The sequence below is a fragment of the Brachycentrus maculatus genome, unplaced genomic scaffold, assembly GCF_059751285.1.
Source record: "Brachycentrus maculatus isolate JH-2025_06_01 unplaced genomic scaffold, ASM5975128v1 h1tg000576l, whole genome shotgun sequence".
In the NCBI taxonomy this organism is placed as follows: domain Eukaryota; kingdom Metazoa; phylum Arthropoda; class Insecta; order Trichoptera; family Brachycentridae; genus Brachycentrus; species Brachycentrus maculatus.
In genome coordinates this window covers 130944-151552 of record NW_028281316.1, presented here as the reverse complement: position 1 = coordinate 151552, position 20609 = coordinate 130944, and the positions used below count along the sequence as shown (strand labels likewise).

Sequence of the window (20609 nt, the reverse complement as noted above, 5' to 3'; positions counted from 1 at the left end):
ACACATTCGCACGAGCATTACGGTGTTTGAAAACGACACGGAATGCATCGAAACATGTGTTACAATAGTTTTAAAGAAATAGTGGTATATACTAGTATATTTGGTATTTAATGTTGGGTACACAGTCGTGCAATGGAGGGTTTTTATACTTTATAACTGAATGGACGCGGTACGGTGTTTGAAAATGACATGGAATGTAGTAGTTTTTTTACTTCATTTATTTATTTAAAAAAAATATATATTATGTCCATATATCGCTCACTCCTTTCAACAACGTCACAAATCAAAAAACTTGATTTTTCAGGAAATCGTTTTTTAAGTATAAAAATATAACACAATGTATTAAAAATAAATATCAAGCCATTTATTGAACTTTTATTGTGCAACAGATCTTTTTAGGTGTTTTCCTGAAGGTTTTTTCTAAATTTGAAAAATATTAAGTATATTTAAAAAAATAATTAAATATTATTACCTTTTCTTCAAAATGCAAAAACAACATTTTCTGCCCCGTAGAGGGTAAATATTAAGTTAAAAATGTACCTCCTTTGCTGGGATGTAGTACATTTTCTGGGCATTCCGAAAACATGCACTACTGAAAATTGACGATTTTTGATTTATGACGTTCTTGAAAGGAGTGAGCGATATGTACATACATATATTTATTCACACATAAACATATTTTTTCGGAGACCCATCAAGCCACCTTATGTGTCTTGTCGGTGGAGTTCTTTTTACATACTTATTATACAGTTGTAAAATAATTTCATCTATTTAAAAAAAATATATATTTCTCGAAAATTTCAACCATAGTATCTGGCAGTGGCCAGTTACTCTACAATTTACCCTATCAAAAAGAAAAATAAAATTTTATTACCTTATTGAAATCTTCACCATGGATCGAAGAACTATAATTTGAAATAGAGAAATTTCACAACAATTTCTAAATAGACTAAAATACAAAACTGGATTATATTTTTTGTAATAGAATTAAATTAGACGATCTGATAAACCAGATCTTTAAATTATACGATATATATCTATGGGGCCTATTGTGCTTATGGAAACATTTGAATAGATTTAGGGACCTTTTATAGCCTTTTCACGGGATCAATAATTTAATCATTGTTTCAAGGATTGATAGGGTTACCTAGCGATTTATTACGTCAGGGAAACATACGATAAGAAACAAAGTAGAGTGAGATTTCGGGCTACGAACATTATTCGTTCCGCGAAACTATTCGTAATTCGAATTCAATCTTTTTTGATAGCAAACAATTGTTATATTATTTTGAGAAATAAAAAGACTTTGTTTTTTGATCCACTCACATTTTTATTTACCAACTTGTTTCGGCAACAACCTGTTGCCCTCTTCAGGGTTTAATTTATGACACAGGTTGTTGCCGAAACTAGTTGGTCACTAAAAATGTGAGTGGATCAACAAACAAAGTCTTTTTATTTCTCAAAATAATATATCAATATGATCCACAAAATTAATGCTTTCAATATTCAAAACAGCATACAATTGTGTTTGATTCAAATTTTACGTGGTAAATACCACCATGTTTTAAAATATAATATCACACGTATTTCGATACATTTACATCATAATCAAACACCGTATGTGTGGCTTTTGTAAATTTTAGAACTGCCCTTGGGACGTTGAAGGATAATGAAAAAAACCGTAGAAATTAGTAGAAAATTTATCATTTTGAAACAATACAAATTTTGAAATAGAAATCAGTGTAAATTCCGCATGTGGTCATTGTCAATCACCGTAATGATGTTGAATGCATCGAAACACGTGTCACAATAGATTTCAATATATAGTGAATTTAATAAAAAAAAAACCCTTATCCGCACCCCAATGGTGCATAGGGCACTGCGTCATATAAACGCAGTGTTATCTTGATCGTTTACACATGAAGGAAAGGTGATCAGCCCTCCGCTTCAGGTACCAGTCCAGGGTAGTATTGAATAAATATGACAGTGAAAAAATCACTTATATTTATTTTACCCCCCTTGGGAATCGAACCAGGGACCTCCAGAACGGTAGCCGAGCGTGCTGACCATTAGGCTACGGAGGCGGACGTGTAGTGTATTTACCAAGTAAAATTAAAATTTAAATGGATAGATATTACCAGTGACTGATAAATTAATTAATGAAAGCATACAACTGTTTTTAAAATTCAAAAAAAGAAAAAAAAGTTAACATAGATGAAGAAGTGAATAAAGATGAGAGAGAGGAAATCTGGGCATTTAAAAGGCTCGTGACCTGTCATGGGCTGGTTTAAGTGGTCACTTTTTAGACTGAAATATTCACTATTTTACGCATGATAATCAATCAAACACATGACTCAAATTTCGGAAATATTGTATAGTGGATTTATCCGTCTCAGGCCCCCTGAAAATTATGTTTTATTACGATATTTCCTAATGGAAGTTTTATACCTACAAAATAAGACATTTTTAAACTTAATAATGTGTTTGTTAAAAGAAATAAAACAAGTTTTTTGTAACTTTTCATGAAAATAATAAAAAAAGTGTATTGTTTGAAAGGAAACTCTTTCATTCTTCAGGCTTTTTTTGCATTCTGATGTCATTACGATAAAATAATGAATTAAGCCATAAAGCAAAAGAATCGAGTTATACTATCGTGTAGTAACATTAAACGTACTGCTTGTTGTTGAAGAGTAATTGCCAAGGAACCGAAAAAAAATCGGGCAACTTTTCGAACAACTCTGCGGTGTAAGACGTTGTTATTTTAAAAATATGAATATCAAGGCAGACAGACGATTGGTGGATTTTTTAAAAACTTTATAATTTTTTTGAAAAAAAAAACGTACAATTGACTCTATTGTAACCGATTTTTTACTGCTGCCAGTAATGTCCTATAATATCAATATACCTAACCAATATTTGATCAGCGTTATCTGAAGCGATAAGCAGAGTGTAATATTAGAAGAGGATAATATCCTAAAATTCTGAGAACCATTTTTTGTTACTATTTTTATATTTAAGCGGGTAAAAATGTAGTTCGATGTAAATTTTCTGAATTTTTTTATCCACAAATGTAGCGGGTCTTTTAATTGATTTAACAAAGACGGATTGAATTTTTCTCCGGTAAAGGAGAAAAGGTGGGGGAAACCAAGGAAAAATGATATGATGGGCAGTTAGCGTTCCAATGATAGATTTATACTATTTAATAATGCAATATATAATATTGTTTTTTGCATTTTGAAGAAAATGTATTGTTTTATTTTTTTTAAACATTTTAAATATTTTTCAAATGGAGAAAAACTCTTCAGGTTTTACCTAAAAAGATCTGTTGCACAGAAGTTCAATAAGTGGCTTGATATTTATTTTTAATACATTTTATTATATTTTTAAACGTTAAAAACGATCTCCTGAAAATTCTAGTTTTTTTTTATATAGGACGTTGTTGAAAGGAGTTAGCGATGTGAGTTAGTTATTTTCTCTCCTTATTCTTCTTCATCTATGCTTAGATCTCAAAATGTAAAAATAACTCTCAAGTCAAGAATATACACATTCCTTATCAAGTATTTTGACACACTCAAAATGTTACATATATATATATAAATATATATAAATAAATATATATATATATATATATATATATATATATATATATATATATATATATATATATATATATATATATATATATATATATATATATATATATATATATATATATATATATATTGGGTTGATGCAAAAGTTTTGACCGTTTTTTACATATATTTTTTTTTTAATTTTTTTTCTTGTGTATTATTTATTTAATAAATTATATAATTTCCATCAGTTCTTATAACCTTCTCCCATCTTTCTATCAACTTATTAATACCAGAAGTATAAAATTCCGTGGATTTTAATGCGAAAAATGAAGTAAGGGATGTTTTTACCTGCTCTATTGAATAATTTTTTTCATCATTTAAATTTTTTTGCAGTGATCGGAATAAATAAAAATCAGAAAGAACAAGATCTGGAAAATACAGTGGATGCTTGATAACATCCCAATTTAACTCATTTAGCTTGTGTTGGGTCATCATAGCCACATGTGGTCGCGCGTTGTCGTGATGAAACACTGCCCCTTTTCTGTTTACCAATTCTGGTCTATCCTTTTGAAGGACCATGTTCAATTTGGATAATTGCAGACAATATCGTTCTGCTGTACTTGTCTTATCGTGTTCCAAGAGTTCAAAATACACAATACCCTTATTATTCCACCAAACACAAAGTATAACTTTTTTTTATGGATTTCGGCCTTCGAAGTTGTTGATGGGGCTTGTCCAGGTATAGTCCAATGTCTTTTTCTTCTCACGTTGTTGCACGACCCATTTCTCATCTCCCGTCACCAAACGATGCAAAAAAGGTTAATGTTTTTGTCTCGCACTCAAAGCAACGCGCGTTGAAATACGATCCAATAAATTGGCAGCCGACAATTCATGAGGTATCCAAACTTCGTACCGCGAAACCATTTCCATACGCTTCAAATGTCTTAATGCGATTGTTTGGTTGACTCTCATCATTGACACAATCTCCCTGATGGTTAGACGTGGATTGGTGTCAATTGTGACTTTTAATTCGTCGTCATCAGACTTCAATGGCCGCCCGGTACGTGATTTATCAATGAGTGAAAAATCTCCAGATCGGAATTTCGCAAACCATCTTCGTACCTGCCGAACTTTGATGACATCTGTTCCATACACTTCACAAATGTTTTTGGTTGCCACACTCGCGGTATTGTCTTTACGGAATTCATAAAGTAAACAATGACGTAAATGCACTTTATCAAACGACATTTTGAAAAAATACAAGGGGTTATTACTGTACTCTGGCCAGGCCAAAACTGAATAGAAAGTAGAGGAAAACCATCCTTTATACAATGGAATCATAAAAAAAGAAGATACTATTCATAATTTGTGAAATTTTTTTTTTTTACCTGGGATCATAAAAAACGGTCATTACTTTTGCATCAACCCAATATATTTATATTTTTTAATATATATATATATATATATATATATATATATATATATATATATATATATATATATATATATATATATATATATATATATATATATATATATATATATATATATATATATATATATATTTTTATATATATATATAATTTATTATTAGATTAAAACCAATATTTTTAGCTTTTCCACTTTTTTATTTGACCAGCGACCGGGTTTCGTCGTTACCGACATCATCAGACTGGTCTGATGATGTCGGTAACGACGAAACCCGGTCGCTGGTCAAATAAAAAAGTGGAAAAGCTAAAAATATTGGTTTTAATCTAATAATAAATTAAAAATGCAATTCCATCACGAAGTGTCAGTGGATAATATAAATATATATATATATATATATATATATATATATATATATATATATATATATATATATATATATATATATATATATATAAAGCTAAAGTTACCCTTTAGGTGCATGTCAACTTCAGACTTGATACATTACGTTATATATATAACCGATATTGCTCGCAAGTGACAATGCCCTATCGGAAAATACTCACTCCAACGTACATTTCCTTGAAATAATTCGTGTTTTTTTTCAGTTAGTTTCCGCGTTGCGCGAGTGTGTAACGTGGCCACAATATCCGTTGCCATACGGCGCCACACACTCGCACATAAGTTCCATTGTCACATTCCCAGGGAGCATTATCGGGAAACCGGTGCTTCTCAATTGTAACTGAAAAAAAACTGAGTAACTAACATCATAGCATGGAGATCTGCATCATCGCAGAGAGAACAGGATGAATATGCATTTGAAGACCGGCATCACCCCTCGACATCTGCTGTTGAATATCCACAATGAAATGAGCTCAACAAGCTGCTCTCCGGCGCTACCATCGGTCAGAGAGGCGTCCTGCCCAACATCTTGGCCATGCTGCAGCCCAAGAAGACCGAGAAGAAGGCCCAATAATACGGCGGCTTCACTTTCCCCCCTTCAGACTCAGACTTCAGACGTTTTTCTTTCTTCTTCTTCTTTCTGTGCCACTTCTAACGAAGATCGGCGATCATCTTGGCTATCTTCACTTTTGATGCTGCAGCTCGGAACAGAGATTTGGTGCTTCTGCCAAACCATTTCCGTAGGTTTTTCAGCCATGATGTCCTTCGGCGTCCTTGAGTTTTTCTCCCCTCAATCTTTCCTCGTATGATTAGGAAGAGAAGACGATATTTTTCATTTCTCATGACGTGTCAGAAGTACTTCAGCTTTCTCTGCTTGATGGTTGGTAGGAGTTCCTTATTGGTATTCATAATGGTTTTTCTTTAATACATATATATTTTTATCAATATCATTTCCATATCATAATACATTATGTATGAACAAGCGCCCTTGAGGTAGTATTTTACGAAAATGGCGCTATATAAATCATCCAAAATTATTATTATTATTATGCATTTATGTTCACATTTCAACATAGACGAAGAAGAATAATGAAGTCTGGGCATTTACAGGGCTTACGACCGTCATAGACTGGTTAAAGTGATCAGACAACTTCCAAGAATTTGAGTGGTGTGGTTGTAAATCATGGGTAGAATTGGTGAATGTTACACGTGTGTAAAGTAATCACTTAAACAGACTATGACGGTCGCAAGCCCTGTAAATTCCCAGATGTCCGTATCTCTTCCTCTCTCTCTCTCTCTCGTCTCTGAGATGTCAAAAAGAATTCTTCACTTCAATCACGTGTAAGGTGCCACACGCGCTTTTTTTTAGTCCCACAGTTTGGGGTTCCGCGGCCGGCCCGTATAAGCGAGAACACCTTTTGATAAGAACAGCGAACTAAGCCCCTTATCGCCCCTAACCGCGTTCTATGTAAATATCGAATACAACTATACAACACCCCGAGTCTAAATAAAAAAAAAAGTCTAAACACTCGACTCCATTATCCACTGAAATGTTGCCTGTAGCCCAAACACAACCAGTCGAACTTAGCTGACAAAATATGAACGCAGTCTTTTGAAATACACAACTTCCAAATGACTCGTTTTATTTCTTCATTTTGGACTAAGTAGAATCTACTTGAAAAAAATGTACTACAAAAAAATGTCCCTTACTGGGTTTTGAGTTTGGACAGCCGACGTGTTTTGATCATACTGCATCGACACACGTGTTTAAAAAAATGATTCAAAATTCATCGAAACACGTGTCACATTAGATTTTCATCAATAGCGGTATTTACCAATAATTTTTTATTATAAATAAACGGATAAGGTTGAGATTTGCCCCACGTGATTTGAACAATAGGCCAATACGAGAATTTCATAACACGTGTATTTTTTTAACAGGTGGCAACACCTACTCCATTGTTCCGCGGCTTTGGAGACATTTCGCGTAATGGGTGTTCATTAATCGTGCGGTTGCATTATATCAGGGGTAACCAACTATTTTGAGAAAAGGGCCGGATTATTTTTGTTTACTTTATTTTTTGTTAATTGGACAGTCTGAAAAATTATTCACAACGTTTGAGAGTGTGTTCAAATGCTTGCTCACAAATCTGAATTTTCTCCATTTAAGTTTTTTTTATATGTCAGCATAGATGAAAGTCTGGGTATATATATATATATATATATATATATATATATATATATATATATATATATATATATATATATATATATATATATATATATATATATATATATATATATATATATATATATATATATATATATATATATATATATATATATATATATATATATATATATATATATATATATATATATATATATATATATATATATATATATATATATATATATATATATATATATATATATATATATATATATATATATTTTTTTTTTTTTTGTTTTTACATTTTTAGTTTTTGCATTTAGAAGAAAAGGTATTGTTTAACTATTTTTTTTAATATCCTAAATATTTTTCAAATGGAGATAAAACATTCATGTTTTACCTAAAAAGATCTGTTGCACAGTAAAAAGTTCAATAAGTCCTTGTACATAAAAGGCAAGAAGAAATTTCTCAGGCAACTAATAAAGAAGAAAAGCATACAGAAATTGACTTACCTTAGAGAGGGTGTCTAATTTTTCTTGATGAAGGGTTGCGTTTTGTCTCCGTAGCGTCTTTATCTGAAATAAAAAAGATATGAGCTTTTAATTTTATTTACAAATCATAAGAAATAATATAAAATTGATGAAATGAAATAACGGTGTACTAAAAATTGAAATTAATGATACATTACTATATACCATCAATCGCCATACAGTAAGTAGCTCGTGAGCCCCGAGGCTTTTTCGGTGGCTCGCGTGGGATATTAAATTTGCATAGTAAATTTTATTTTCATATTATTTTTTGACATCTCATCAAAGATGAAGAAGAATATGGAAGTCTGGGCATTTACGGGGCTTACGACCGTCATCGGCTGGTTTAAGTGATCAGTTTACACACGTGTAACATTCACCAATTCTACCCATTATTGACAACCACACTACTCAAATTCTCGGAAGTTCTATATATATATGAACCAATTTAGAAACCTTGTTCTTGAATCACTAGAACTTCACTAGAGACATCTATTGGTGAGATGTAAAGAAGCTTTTTATTTAGCAGAAACTCTTATATTAGTATGTGAGGTCCGAATCCTGGATTATAATCACACACATGAGAAACGCCAGAAAATACCATTTTCATTTTTATTATTTAAGCTTATAATTTGACCAGATAATTTATTTACAACATTTTGAGTGTGTCCAAATACTTGTTCACAAAATCTGGATTATCTCAATTATCTCAATTAAGTCCTGTAATTGGAGATAATCCAGATTTTGTGAACAAGTATTTGGACACACTCAAAATGTTGTAAATTTTATCTTGTTTATTTTTAATCAGACCAATTTTAAATTATTATTTTGTATAAAAATAATTTATTTAAAGAATTATTTTTTGACATCTCATCAAAGATGACCGTTATAGGCTGGTTTAAGTGATCAATTTACACATGTGTAACATTCACCAATTCTACCCGTTATCGACAACCACACTACTCAAATTCTTGGGTAGTGTGGTATTCAAACTACAACAACATGTTGTTTTAAAACATGTAGTTTCAAGTGTGAAAATAGTTCCATGGTAGTGAAGGGTAGTGTTGTTTGCAAGCTGTGGTAGTGATTGTCCTGACGAAGAGACTGGTACGTCTCGAAACCGGTATAGGTACGCAAAAATCTCGGTGAGTGGTTATATACTAATATTACTCACATTTTTGTAAAAAAAAGGATAATTGTATGTATTGCAATAATAAATGTTCTTCAATCTTCGAATGCTTTCCTAAAACGTTTTTCTTCAAAATATTTTCTCATCGCCAAAATGAATATAAGTATGTACGTCAATATTTTTAAGAAATAAATAAATTTAAAAAATTCGTTTAAATTATCGCTCACTCCTTTCAAGAACGTTTTAAATAAAAAAAACTTGATTTTTCTATAGAACGTTTTTAAAGTTTTAAAATACAATACAATGTATTAAAAATAAATATCAAGCCACTTATTGAACTTTTTACTGTGCAACAGATCTTTTTAGGTAAACCCGAAGGTTTTTTCTCCATTTGAAAAATATTTAGTATATTTAAAAAAAATAATGAAATAATATCTTTTCTTCAAAATGCAAAAACAACGCTTTCTGCTCTGTAGCGGGTAAATATTACGTTTAAAATATGCCGCTTTTGCTGGGATATAGTACATTTTGCTGGGCATTTTGAAAACATGCACGACTGAAAATTGCCGATTTTTTATTTATGGCGTTCTTGAAAGGAGTGAGCGATATGTGCAACTCACAATTGTTTGCTGTTCCCCTCATTCAACGCCGATAGTGGCATCAGTGTGATATTTTTATAAAGCATTCGTATAAAATTTTCAGAAAAATGTATTTTTTTTAACGATACCAAATGTATTTTCGGTTAGACTTTTATGGGATACTATTCAGGACTATCTCACTATACAAATAACGAAAATAAACACAAGATAAGGCAACCCTTTGCTTCGGCAACACGTATGTATCAAAAACCAAAGCAAAACGATTTGGTATGATTTTTTAAATACAAAATTTTACTCTGTGTTGCTGTGTAAAACAAAGGAACGACAAAAACCTTTCTTAATACACACGTAGGTTGCCATCTTGGTTTTTCTGTATTGCTCACTGTTTTATTGACGGGATACTTTTAAAATAATAAAAAATATAAAACATTTTAATATCGCTAGCTGTACCCGGCCTTGTGTTGCCTTGTGACTCTCACTTAAATGAAAAAAAAACACATATTTCTAGTTTGTATAATTTCACAATATGCAGCAACAAAAAAATATTCAAAATGCTTAATAAAAAAATAATAAAAACAGTGCAATCGTACCTAAGTGTGGAAAATGGCAAGTATTACCATCTCTCAGAGGCACATTGTCTTTATTTTATTAGTTTTCCTTTTTCACTATTGCAAACAGAACTATTGTGAACCAGGCAATCGCCATGGATCTTCCTCGAAAGACATCTAGAGGAAGACCAAAGAATTCATGGATGCTGCAGAAAAATAAAATGATTCCAAGACACTTTGTATATCGTAGTCGTACAGGAGAAAGTGACCAACTACCAAAACGTAAAATGTTCAGGAGGCCCCATTTATGTCAATTTTGCTTGGCAAGAAAATAAACATCAATGCAGTTAGTCATTTTTAACAAGTCAGTATATAATACTTCCAAGTTTAAAAACGCTCTGGGATTTTTACAGGGCAATATTTATCTAGTAAGATATCAAATAGTCAATGATCACGTTTTTGTAAGAAATGCACTTGGTCACTTTCTCCTGTATGATTACGATATGATAGAAGGACCTATAAGCTGAGGATGAGGAGACCTGACCCCAACGGTCTACAATGATGATAAATTGGGATGAAGTCAGGAAGAAGAAGATATAAACATATGTATATATATAAATATATATATATATATATATATATATATATATATATATATATATATATATATATATATATATATATATATATATATATATATAAATATATATATATATATATATATATATATATATATATATATATATATATATATATATATATATATATATATATATATATATATATATATATATATATATATATATATATATATATATATATATATATATATATATATATATATATATATATATATATATATATATATATATATATATATATATATATATATATATATATATATATATATATATATATATATATATATATATATATATATATATATATATATATATATATATATATATATATATATATATATATATATATATATATATATATATATATATATATATATATATATATATATATATATATATATATATATATATATATATATATATATATATATATATATATATATATATATATATATATATATATATATGTGTGTGTGTGTGTGTGTGTGTGTGTGTGTGTGTGTGTGTGTGTGTGTGTATAACGTATACATTGCTAGGTGTAGTTATCAATTCGTTTATCGACATTTATCCACATCTGTTCAGACAAGTCGGTACTTTCATTACATTTTGGGGGTCTAATGTTGGCGAGGGAAAAGTCAGATTCAGTTACACAAGGAGACAAGTCAATATTTTTGCTTTTCTTTTCATCTTCTGAATTTATTGATCTTGAATATTGTTTTTGCTTTTTACAAAAATACTTTAATTTCATACTATACCTGTGAGCCTAAGCGGGTCATTATTAAAAATGGGTATCTAATTGTGGTAGAGTGGGTTCGAACCCAGAAACTCTGACTCGAGAGACACTAACCTCGGGACCACAACCCGACACAAATATAGAAGTAAGAGCAACATGGGCGTTTGACTTGTAAATAAATAACTCAAATATAAGTCGAAGTATAAGTCATAATATAAGTTAAATAAATAAAAAAATGACAATTAAAATGATATTTTTTGTTAACCTGATCATATTGTGAGCATGGATCTTCCTCGAAAGGCATCTAGAGGAAAACCTAATATTTCATGGATGCTGCAGAAAGATAACATGATACGAAGGCATGGCCTAGTTGATGTTGTCCATGACAGAAGACGAGGAGAGCTTACCCCAACAGTCTACAAAGATGATAAGTTAGGATGGAGCCATGAGGAAAAAGAAGAAAAACGATGTTTTCAGGCGTCTCCTAGTTTGTAAAATAAAACGGGAAGAATCTTACATACAGCATTTTGAGTGTGTCCAAATACTTGTTCACAAAATCTGGATTATCTCCAATTACAGGAGTTATTTTCTTATTATTTTTTTACATCTCATCAAAGATAAAGATTTTTATTTTCATCTCACCAATAGATGTCTCTAATGAAGTACTTGTGATTCAATAACAATGTTTCTGAATTGGTTCATACATATAGAACTTCCAAGAATTTGAGTGGTGTCGTTGTCAATAATGGGTAGAATTGTTGAATGTTGCACGTGTATAAAGTGATCACTTCAAACCAGCCTATGACGGTCGTCAGCCCCGTAAATGCCCAGACTACCATATTCTTCTTCATCTTTGATGAGATGTCAAAAAATAATATATTGTAAACCAGTCAATCGCCATGGATCTTCCTCGAAAGACATCTAGAGGAAGACCAAAGACTTCATGGATGCTGCAGAAAGATAACATGATATGAAGGCATGGCCTAGTTGACATTGTCCATGACAGAAGACGAGGAGAGCTTACCCCAACAGTCTACAAAGATGATAAATTAGGATGGAGCCATGAGGAAAGAAGAAGAAAAACGATGTTTTCAGGCGTCTTCTAGTTTGTAAAATTATTTGGGAAGAATCTTACATACATTGCAGCAGGATTCTGCTATTAAAAAATTAAAAAATAGAGAATTAGCATGAGCATTTCTTAAAAATTGAAGCATAAATATAACCGAAATTTTTCAACCATGGGTAGAATGAATGGTGAATGTTAGGGTGGTGAGGTGGTGACTGACCGGAGCATTTCGTCGTAACGTAACGTCGTAACATCGCTCGCGGCGAGCATCACCGAGCATCCGAGACTATGGATGGAGCACTCGGCTCGCTGTACTGACTGCCTGAATGCTCGCATCGTAACGTGTTACGTTACGACGAAATGCTCAGGTCAGTCACCACCCTTACACGTGTCTAAAGAGATCACTCGAACTAGCCTGTCACAAGTCGTAAGCCCTGTAAACGCCCAAACTTCTACATGCTTCTATATCTATAAAGAAGCATCAATAAAAAAACAAAAAAAAACAGTTTACTCAGATATTTTTTTGACTTGTCCCCGTAGAACTACGGATTGTCTGGACTAATATTAAAATATCGTCTGTGTGCACAGCACTCGAAAGCCGATAGAGAAATTTATGATATTTCTAATATTAGAGATACATATTCTGATAGGAGGGGAGAAATGGGGAGATAACACACACATATACACACACAAATATAAGTGATTTTTTCACTCTAATATTTATTCAATATTACCCTGGACTGGTACCTGAAGCGGAGGGCTTATTACCCTGCCTTCATGTGTTAACGATCAAGATAACACTGTGTTTATATGATGCAGTGCCCTATGCACCATTGGAGTGCGGATAAGGGTTTGAAGATTGTTTTCAAAATTACAAAACTGTGGCCAATAAAACCACGGTAATCTGGTAAAATTAATGTCAGAATACCATGAAATTTTGACACTTATCGTTTGAAGGTTGATACTATCCAGAAATACTGCCAGCATTGTTGCCATACATGTGTCAGACTGGAGAATTATTACATACAAAACTATCACTTATGTATTGTTTTGAAAATTGGGGTCACTACAACCTGGTAAAGTAATTGTCAGAATGCCATGTCATTTTGACACATAAGAGCAGCAGTGTTGCCATGTATGTGTCAGACCTAATTGTGACTTATTGAGTGTTATCTATGGCATTTAAAATATACGGTCGTCAGCCCCGTAAATGCCCAGACCAAAAATAATATGAATTATCATAGTACATCGAACATTGAGAGCCACCAACCCAAATGGCATATATCAATAGGGAGATGGATAAATAGACACGACTAAAGATTGATGACGTTAACGTTCTAGAATACGAAACTTGAGATAAAAGGTACATGAATATTTTCATGTGAATATATTACAGTTGAAGGTCTGACGACGACAGATCTATCCATATGTAACTTTCAAGATCGCATGTCGCTCACTCCTTTCAAGAATGTCATAAATTAAAAATTGTCAATTTTCAGTTGTGCATGTTTTCGGAATGCCCAGTAAATGTACTTTATCCCAGCAAAAGAGGCATATTTTTAACTTAATATTTACCCGCTACAGGACAGAAAGTGTTGTTATATCATTTTGAAGAAAAAGTATTGTTTAATTATTTTTTTAAATAAACAAAATGTTTTTCAAATATAGAAAACACCTTCAGGTTTCGCCTAAAAAGATCTGTTGCACAGTAAAAAGTTTAATAAGTGGCTTGATATTTATTTTTAATACATTTTATTATATATTTAAACGTTAAACAATTTTTTTTTCAAATATAGAAAACACCTTCAGGTTTCGCCTAAAAAGATCTGTTGCACAGTAAAAAGTTTAATAAGTGGCTTGATATTTATTTTTAATACATTTTATTCTATTTTTAAACGTTAAATACAATCTCCTGAAAAATCAAGTTTTTTGATATTTGACGTTGTTGAAAGGAGTGAGATGTTTATTTGAAATAATTGGGTTAGGATCTTGACTACATTTAAAGATTATAGTTAATAAGAAAAATGCAATTTTAGCCAAATATAAACTATTATATGCACTTAATTTACTACTTATATTTTTAAACTTTGAAAACATTCTCTTGAAAAATCAATTTTTTTGATTCATGCCGTTCTTGAAAGGAGTGAGCGATGTGTGATTCAATACAAAAAAACTTGGCCTTTTGCGACCTTATTTATTTTAATTTCAGAGTGTAAAATATTTCGAGTGACATCCTATCACCCGTATTCAAATATTCTGTTGATTTAACCTCATGGAAAGTCACCAGAACAGGCCGATCTTCATAACTTTTTCTATGCTATCGTTCATTCGATTAACGTCAGTTTGACAGATGGTTTTATTAAATTCCTATTGATTATTACCATTTCTATGAAATGTCATAGTTACGTATCGTAGTCGTACAGGAGAAAGTGACCAACTACCAAAACGTAAAATGCTCAGGAGGGCCATTTAGTCACTTTTGCTTGGCAAGAAAATAAACACCAATGCAGTTAGTCATTTTTAACAAGTCAATATATTATACTTCCAAGTTTAAAATCCATTGGGATTTTTTCAGGGCAATATTAAGCTAGTAAGATATCAAATAGTTAATGATCACGTTTTTGTAAAACAATGCACTTGGTCACTTTCTCCTGTATGACTACGATATGAACAAAAGTTCATTTGATAAACATCAATTTGACAGTGGCTTTTATTAAATTGCTATTGTTTACTACCTTCAATATCAAAACAATAGAATTTAATAAAAGCCACTGTCAAATTGATGTTTATCAAATGAACAATATAATTAAAATGGTAATAAATAATAGCAATTTAATAAAAGCATCTTTCGAATTGATGTTTATCAAATGAACAATATCTTAGAAATGGTAATAAACAACAGAATTTAATAACAACCACTGTCAAATTGATGTTTATCAAATGAACGATATCTTAGAAATGGTAATAAATAATAGCAATTAAATAAAAGCCACTGTCAAATTGATGTTTATCGAATATCGTTCATTCGATAAACATAAACTTGACAGTGGCTTTTATTAAATTGCATTGTATTGTTTATTACGTTCTCTATGTTATCGCACGTTTTAAATTTTTTATATGGTATTGTTTACTTCAGAAGCGTCATTTCGACAGTGGGTTTTGTTAAATTGCTATTGTATATTGCATATTGACATATGACTTTTTTTATGTTTTCGTTATTTACAGAAACGTCAGTTTGATAGTGACCTTTATAAATTTTTACTTTATATGTATATTTTTTTTTATTTCGGTACATATTGGATGAAAAAAATCGTTTTACTCGCTGAAAATATAAAACAAACTCAATTTTTTAATAAGAATGACCAAAATTGGTGGCACAATGACAGTCGAAGATAAAAGACATAATGGGATTGGTTTATTTAGTGCTTTTGATTATGTTTAAAAATTAAAATGTTAAGATCTGTCAATTTGTATAGAATAATACTCATATTAGCGCCATCTATTGATGAATTTTACACTTACAATGAAAACAGCTTCTTTGCAAGGGTTTAAATCTTCGATAAAATAATATTTAAAAAAATATATTATGTTTAAAAATATATTCAATAACTATTAGATACGTTTGCTATATCTATAGTGTGAAATATCTGCAAAAATAAAGATAAAATTGTCATAAAATTTAAAATGTGCATCAGTCAGGGACCTAACTGTGGCATTATAGATAAAACTGGACGAAAAAAAATTGGTGCCGGAAATTTAACAACAGATTTTTAATGTTTCCATGTGCTGATTTCAAAAACGCCGCCAGATTTTTTCTATCAGCCCTAGTTTTTGAGATACAGGCTAATTGAAGTTTGTTCTGGTTCTAGCCAAAAATAAAGAAATAAGTATATCTTTAACGACCAAAATAGAAATTTCCTACTCAAAATTAGAATCTAAGTAGCCAAATATATACCTGGAATTATACCTGAATCAACCTGAACAATGAACACTAGATTAACAGAAATTGGTCATCAAGAGATGTCATGATTCAAGGAAAACAAAACGTTATTAACGAATCTAATTAATTTGCGAGGAAAAATATTACTTTCGCCGTTGCATATTATGTCGAGGCTGATGAAGCAATTTGTGAATGCTTTAAATCGAAATGAAAATTGTTTCACGGAAAACCTAAAAGCCAGTATCTTATGGTAAAGCAAGTCCAAAAGAAGTTTCTGAGGTATCTCTACATGAGAGAGTACGGATATTATCCTTGGCTTTTTCTCCAGGGAATGCTTGGCTACAATAGTTTAGTGACTAGAAGGAATGTGTATTACGCATTTTTATCGATTGTTGCGCAGTATGATGGATAATGGTTATGCCTGTAGGAAGAGCTACCGCTATGTTGAACAATATCTCATTGGATATTGATCTGTTCCATGTGTCTGAAGGAGTTTTCTGAAGCTGGATTCTTTGGCAATAGTTCTTGCATAATTTAGATTTTTATATTTATTTAATGTATACGCTTTAAACTTTTTAGTTTGTAATTTATCTGTTAATTGAAAATAAATAAATTGAATTGAATTGAATTGAATACATTTGATGGTCCTCAAAAAACTTGTTGAAGATCCACAATTCACCACATCAATGAACGAGGCTGGATCTTGGTGTTCATTTGTTTAACTAGTAGAATATTTTCAAGGAAATCATAAAGCAGAGAATTACGTAGAATTAGTGAGAACTATACTTTCAAATTTAAAAATTCTCAGTTGTAACATGAGCATAAATGTTCACTACCTCCACAGCCACCTAGATCGCTTTCCAGAAAACTTGATTGATTTTAGTGAAGAACAGGGGTTAAATATTCCATCAGGAATAAATAATAAACTATGGAAGATCGATATCAAGGATGATGGGATATCTATGATGGCCGACTACTGTTGGAGCCTTCAGCAAAACTAGCCTACTAAACTCCATGCCAGAAAGTAATAAAAAATTTAATTTTCAAGTGATAAGTGACCAATGTATGTCAATGCAATAAATACTTAAATGTATGTTTTTTCTGTTTATAAATACTTAAATCCATGCATTTTTTTCATCTAACAATAGTATTAGTTATTACGTGAAATGTACAAAATTTTAACATATTTTTTTTAATGTAGCTATCTCAATAAATAGATCTGACAAATTCTGACGGCTATTTCGGATCCTGCAGCCAAAAATTAACTGAGAACAGTTAAAAAAATCGCTGGCACAAAAATGTGTGTTGGCCTGTGTTATAAAATTATAGTACATATTTTTATATACAGTGAAACCTGTCTATCGTTTTTAAAGGTACCTATTGAAATAAACTATGAATGCGGGAAAACAATGAATGCGGGATTAAGAGGTCAATACACAAGGAGATACGATCGAGTAAAGATACCGTCCTCCCAATCTGCATAACCATTGGTAGGTTAAAATTTTAAAAAGAATTCGAGTTTCAGATGTAAAAAAATGTATTTATTAAAAAAAAAAAATACAAGCTGAACAGAACCCAAAAAAACTTCAGACCTCTTCTGCTGTATCTGTCAACCTTGGGTCACACAAGCTATCGGATACATGTATCCCACACGTAGGAATATTGTCATTATGTCAGAAATGAATTTGGGGTAGAAGAAATAAACCTGTGTTCTGAATATCTTAACCAGATATTCAAAACACATAAGATCTTTTAAAAATAAAAAAAAACTAGACTCTCAATTTGCCAACCACTTAAATGAAAATAACCGTAAAATTTGTGTCTCGAATAAACCAATTCCATTAAATATTGAAAGCAAAGGTCGAAAAATGAATATATTAGAGCAATTAGAAATTAATAAGTATATAAACAATCCTAATTTTAAAATTATTAATGAACAAACTAACCTTATATCTTCACCACTGCTAAACATATCGTAGTCATACAGGAGAAAGTGACCAAGTGCATTGTTTCTCAAAAACGTGACCATTGACTATTTGATATCTTACTTGCTTAATATTGCCCTGAAAAAATCCTAAAGGATTTTAATCTTGGAAGTATAATATATTGACTAGTTAAAAATGACTAACTGCATTGGTGTTTATTTTCTTGCCAAGCAATAGTGACTTAAATGGCTCTCCTGAACATTTTACGTTTTGGTAGTTGGTCACTTTCTCTTGTACGTCTACAATATTTAAATAGACTATTATTGTACATCATCTCTTTCTATGTAAACGCTTGCATGATGCGTTATTGATAAATAAATAATTGTATCTACATATATAAATTCTTAAAAATAATATTACTAACAATTGTAATTAGCTTTAAAACATTAATTCTCTAAAAAAATTGCCCATAAGGACCGTCAGTCCATTTGATCTTCACATTTGTTTAATAATGCCAGAACTAGGCGAAACAATTGTCACAATATAATTTTTTTATGTGTTTTTGTTAATAAAATACAACTTAGTAGACTCAAAAAATCTGTGTTTGATTTAAAATTAATACATAAAAGAAATAAACGACATATCAGGGAAAACGATTATTCAAGGAACGATACATAGGGGTTTCACCGTAGTGTATTAAATAAAATTAAACAACATTGAAACTTATTATAAGAAACAAAAATAATTAAAAATGTGTTTCATTGGCCGTATTTGCTTATTTTGTCTATTACATCAACCGTTTGGAATTTTTGAGCCGATTTCCCTAAAAAAACTGTAATGACGAATAACCAGGGCACTCAAAGACCATAATTCAATGCATAAATATTTAAATTAGCACTTTGCAACAAATATGAGATCATCAAACTAGACAATATCCTAACTGTCAAAATTGACAGTGCGAGCGAAAAAATCGTGTTTACTTGTTGAGAAAAAATTGCACAATGATGAGGAATAAACGCTTACCTCTGTGTCCAGACTGGCGCAGAGTGCTTGCAACTCCTTGATTTTCGCATTGGCGCCGGAAAGTTCGGTGAACGGATCCGTGTCCTCGACGATTCCTTCGGAAAAAACTTCGTTTGCCAAATTTTTAAATTGACCTTTGAGGCCGCTAAGGCTCGTGTTCAGATTGAGCCACGACATTCTCGGGCCGATTAGGATACGCGAAAACTATTTGTAAACAAACCGGGCACTTCTAACATAACCGATAATAATTAACAAACAAGTGAAATGTAAACATTGATACGACTTGACATGACACTGCCTTGTTGGCAAAACAATTCCACCATGTTTTCGGAACAGAGTTGCCAAATTTGACATTTATGATCATAGATTATTTTTCCCTCACATAAACCGCAAGCTTGCTATGTAGAAATCTTGAAATAACATGCCTCTTCTCATATAAATAAAGAGACAGCGCTCTACAAACTATCTCTTTTTGACAATTCTTCTCTTTCACTTATTTATTTACGACAACAGACAAAGATGCAGATATATAACTCAATTTATTTGTATTAAGCTTTAGTTCACACTATTCATGTCTCGTTTCTATGGAAGTAAAACGTCAGCCTGCGTTCATTATTCATGGAGCGATCATATTTCTTGGAATGGTGTGAATATTTTTTTTAATTACCCAACGTCTTAGTGACTCTGAAATCTAGCTACGGCTTATGAAACACCGCTTATCATGACCCTACTCAGACTTCAACTTTTTAAATTTTTTAGCCTATGCCTACTCGTCGGTGGATTTACTCTTCATGTTTAAAGTTACTATAATTTAATGTAATTCATGAGTGATAATTCTAGGCAAAAACACTCGCGTTGTGTGAAGTTAGCAAACCGCCAAATATATTTGTAAAGGCTCGC

The 20609-nt window shown here is 31.2% G+C and overlaps 1 protein-coding gene across 1 annotated transcript in view; it reads right to left on the bottom strand.

The window, feature by feature from the left end:
* Window positions 1-20089, bottom strand: part of LOC148301322 (uncharacterized) — a 100687-nt gene extending 80598 nt beyond the window's left edge. Inside the window, exons 1-2 of the mRNA XM_088273434.1 lie at window positions 19710-20089; window positions 8091-8153 (exon numbers count right to left, since the gene is read on the bottom strand). Of these exons, the coding sequence (XP_088129560.1) occupies window positions 8091-8153; window positions 19710-19886 (240 nt within the window). The 5' untranslated portion in view covers window positions 19887-20089. The remainder of the gene's footprint in view (window positions 1-8090; window positions 8154-19709) is intronic.
* Window positions 20090-20609: the final 520 nt, after the last annotated feature.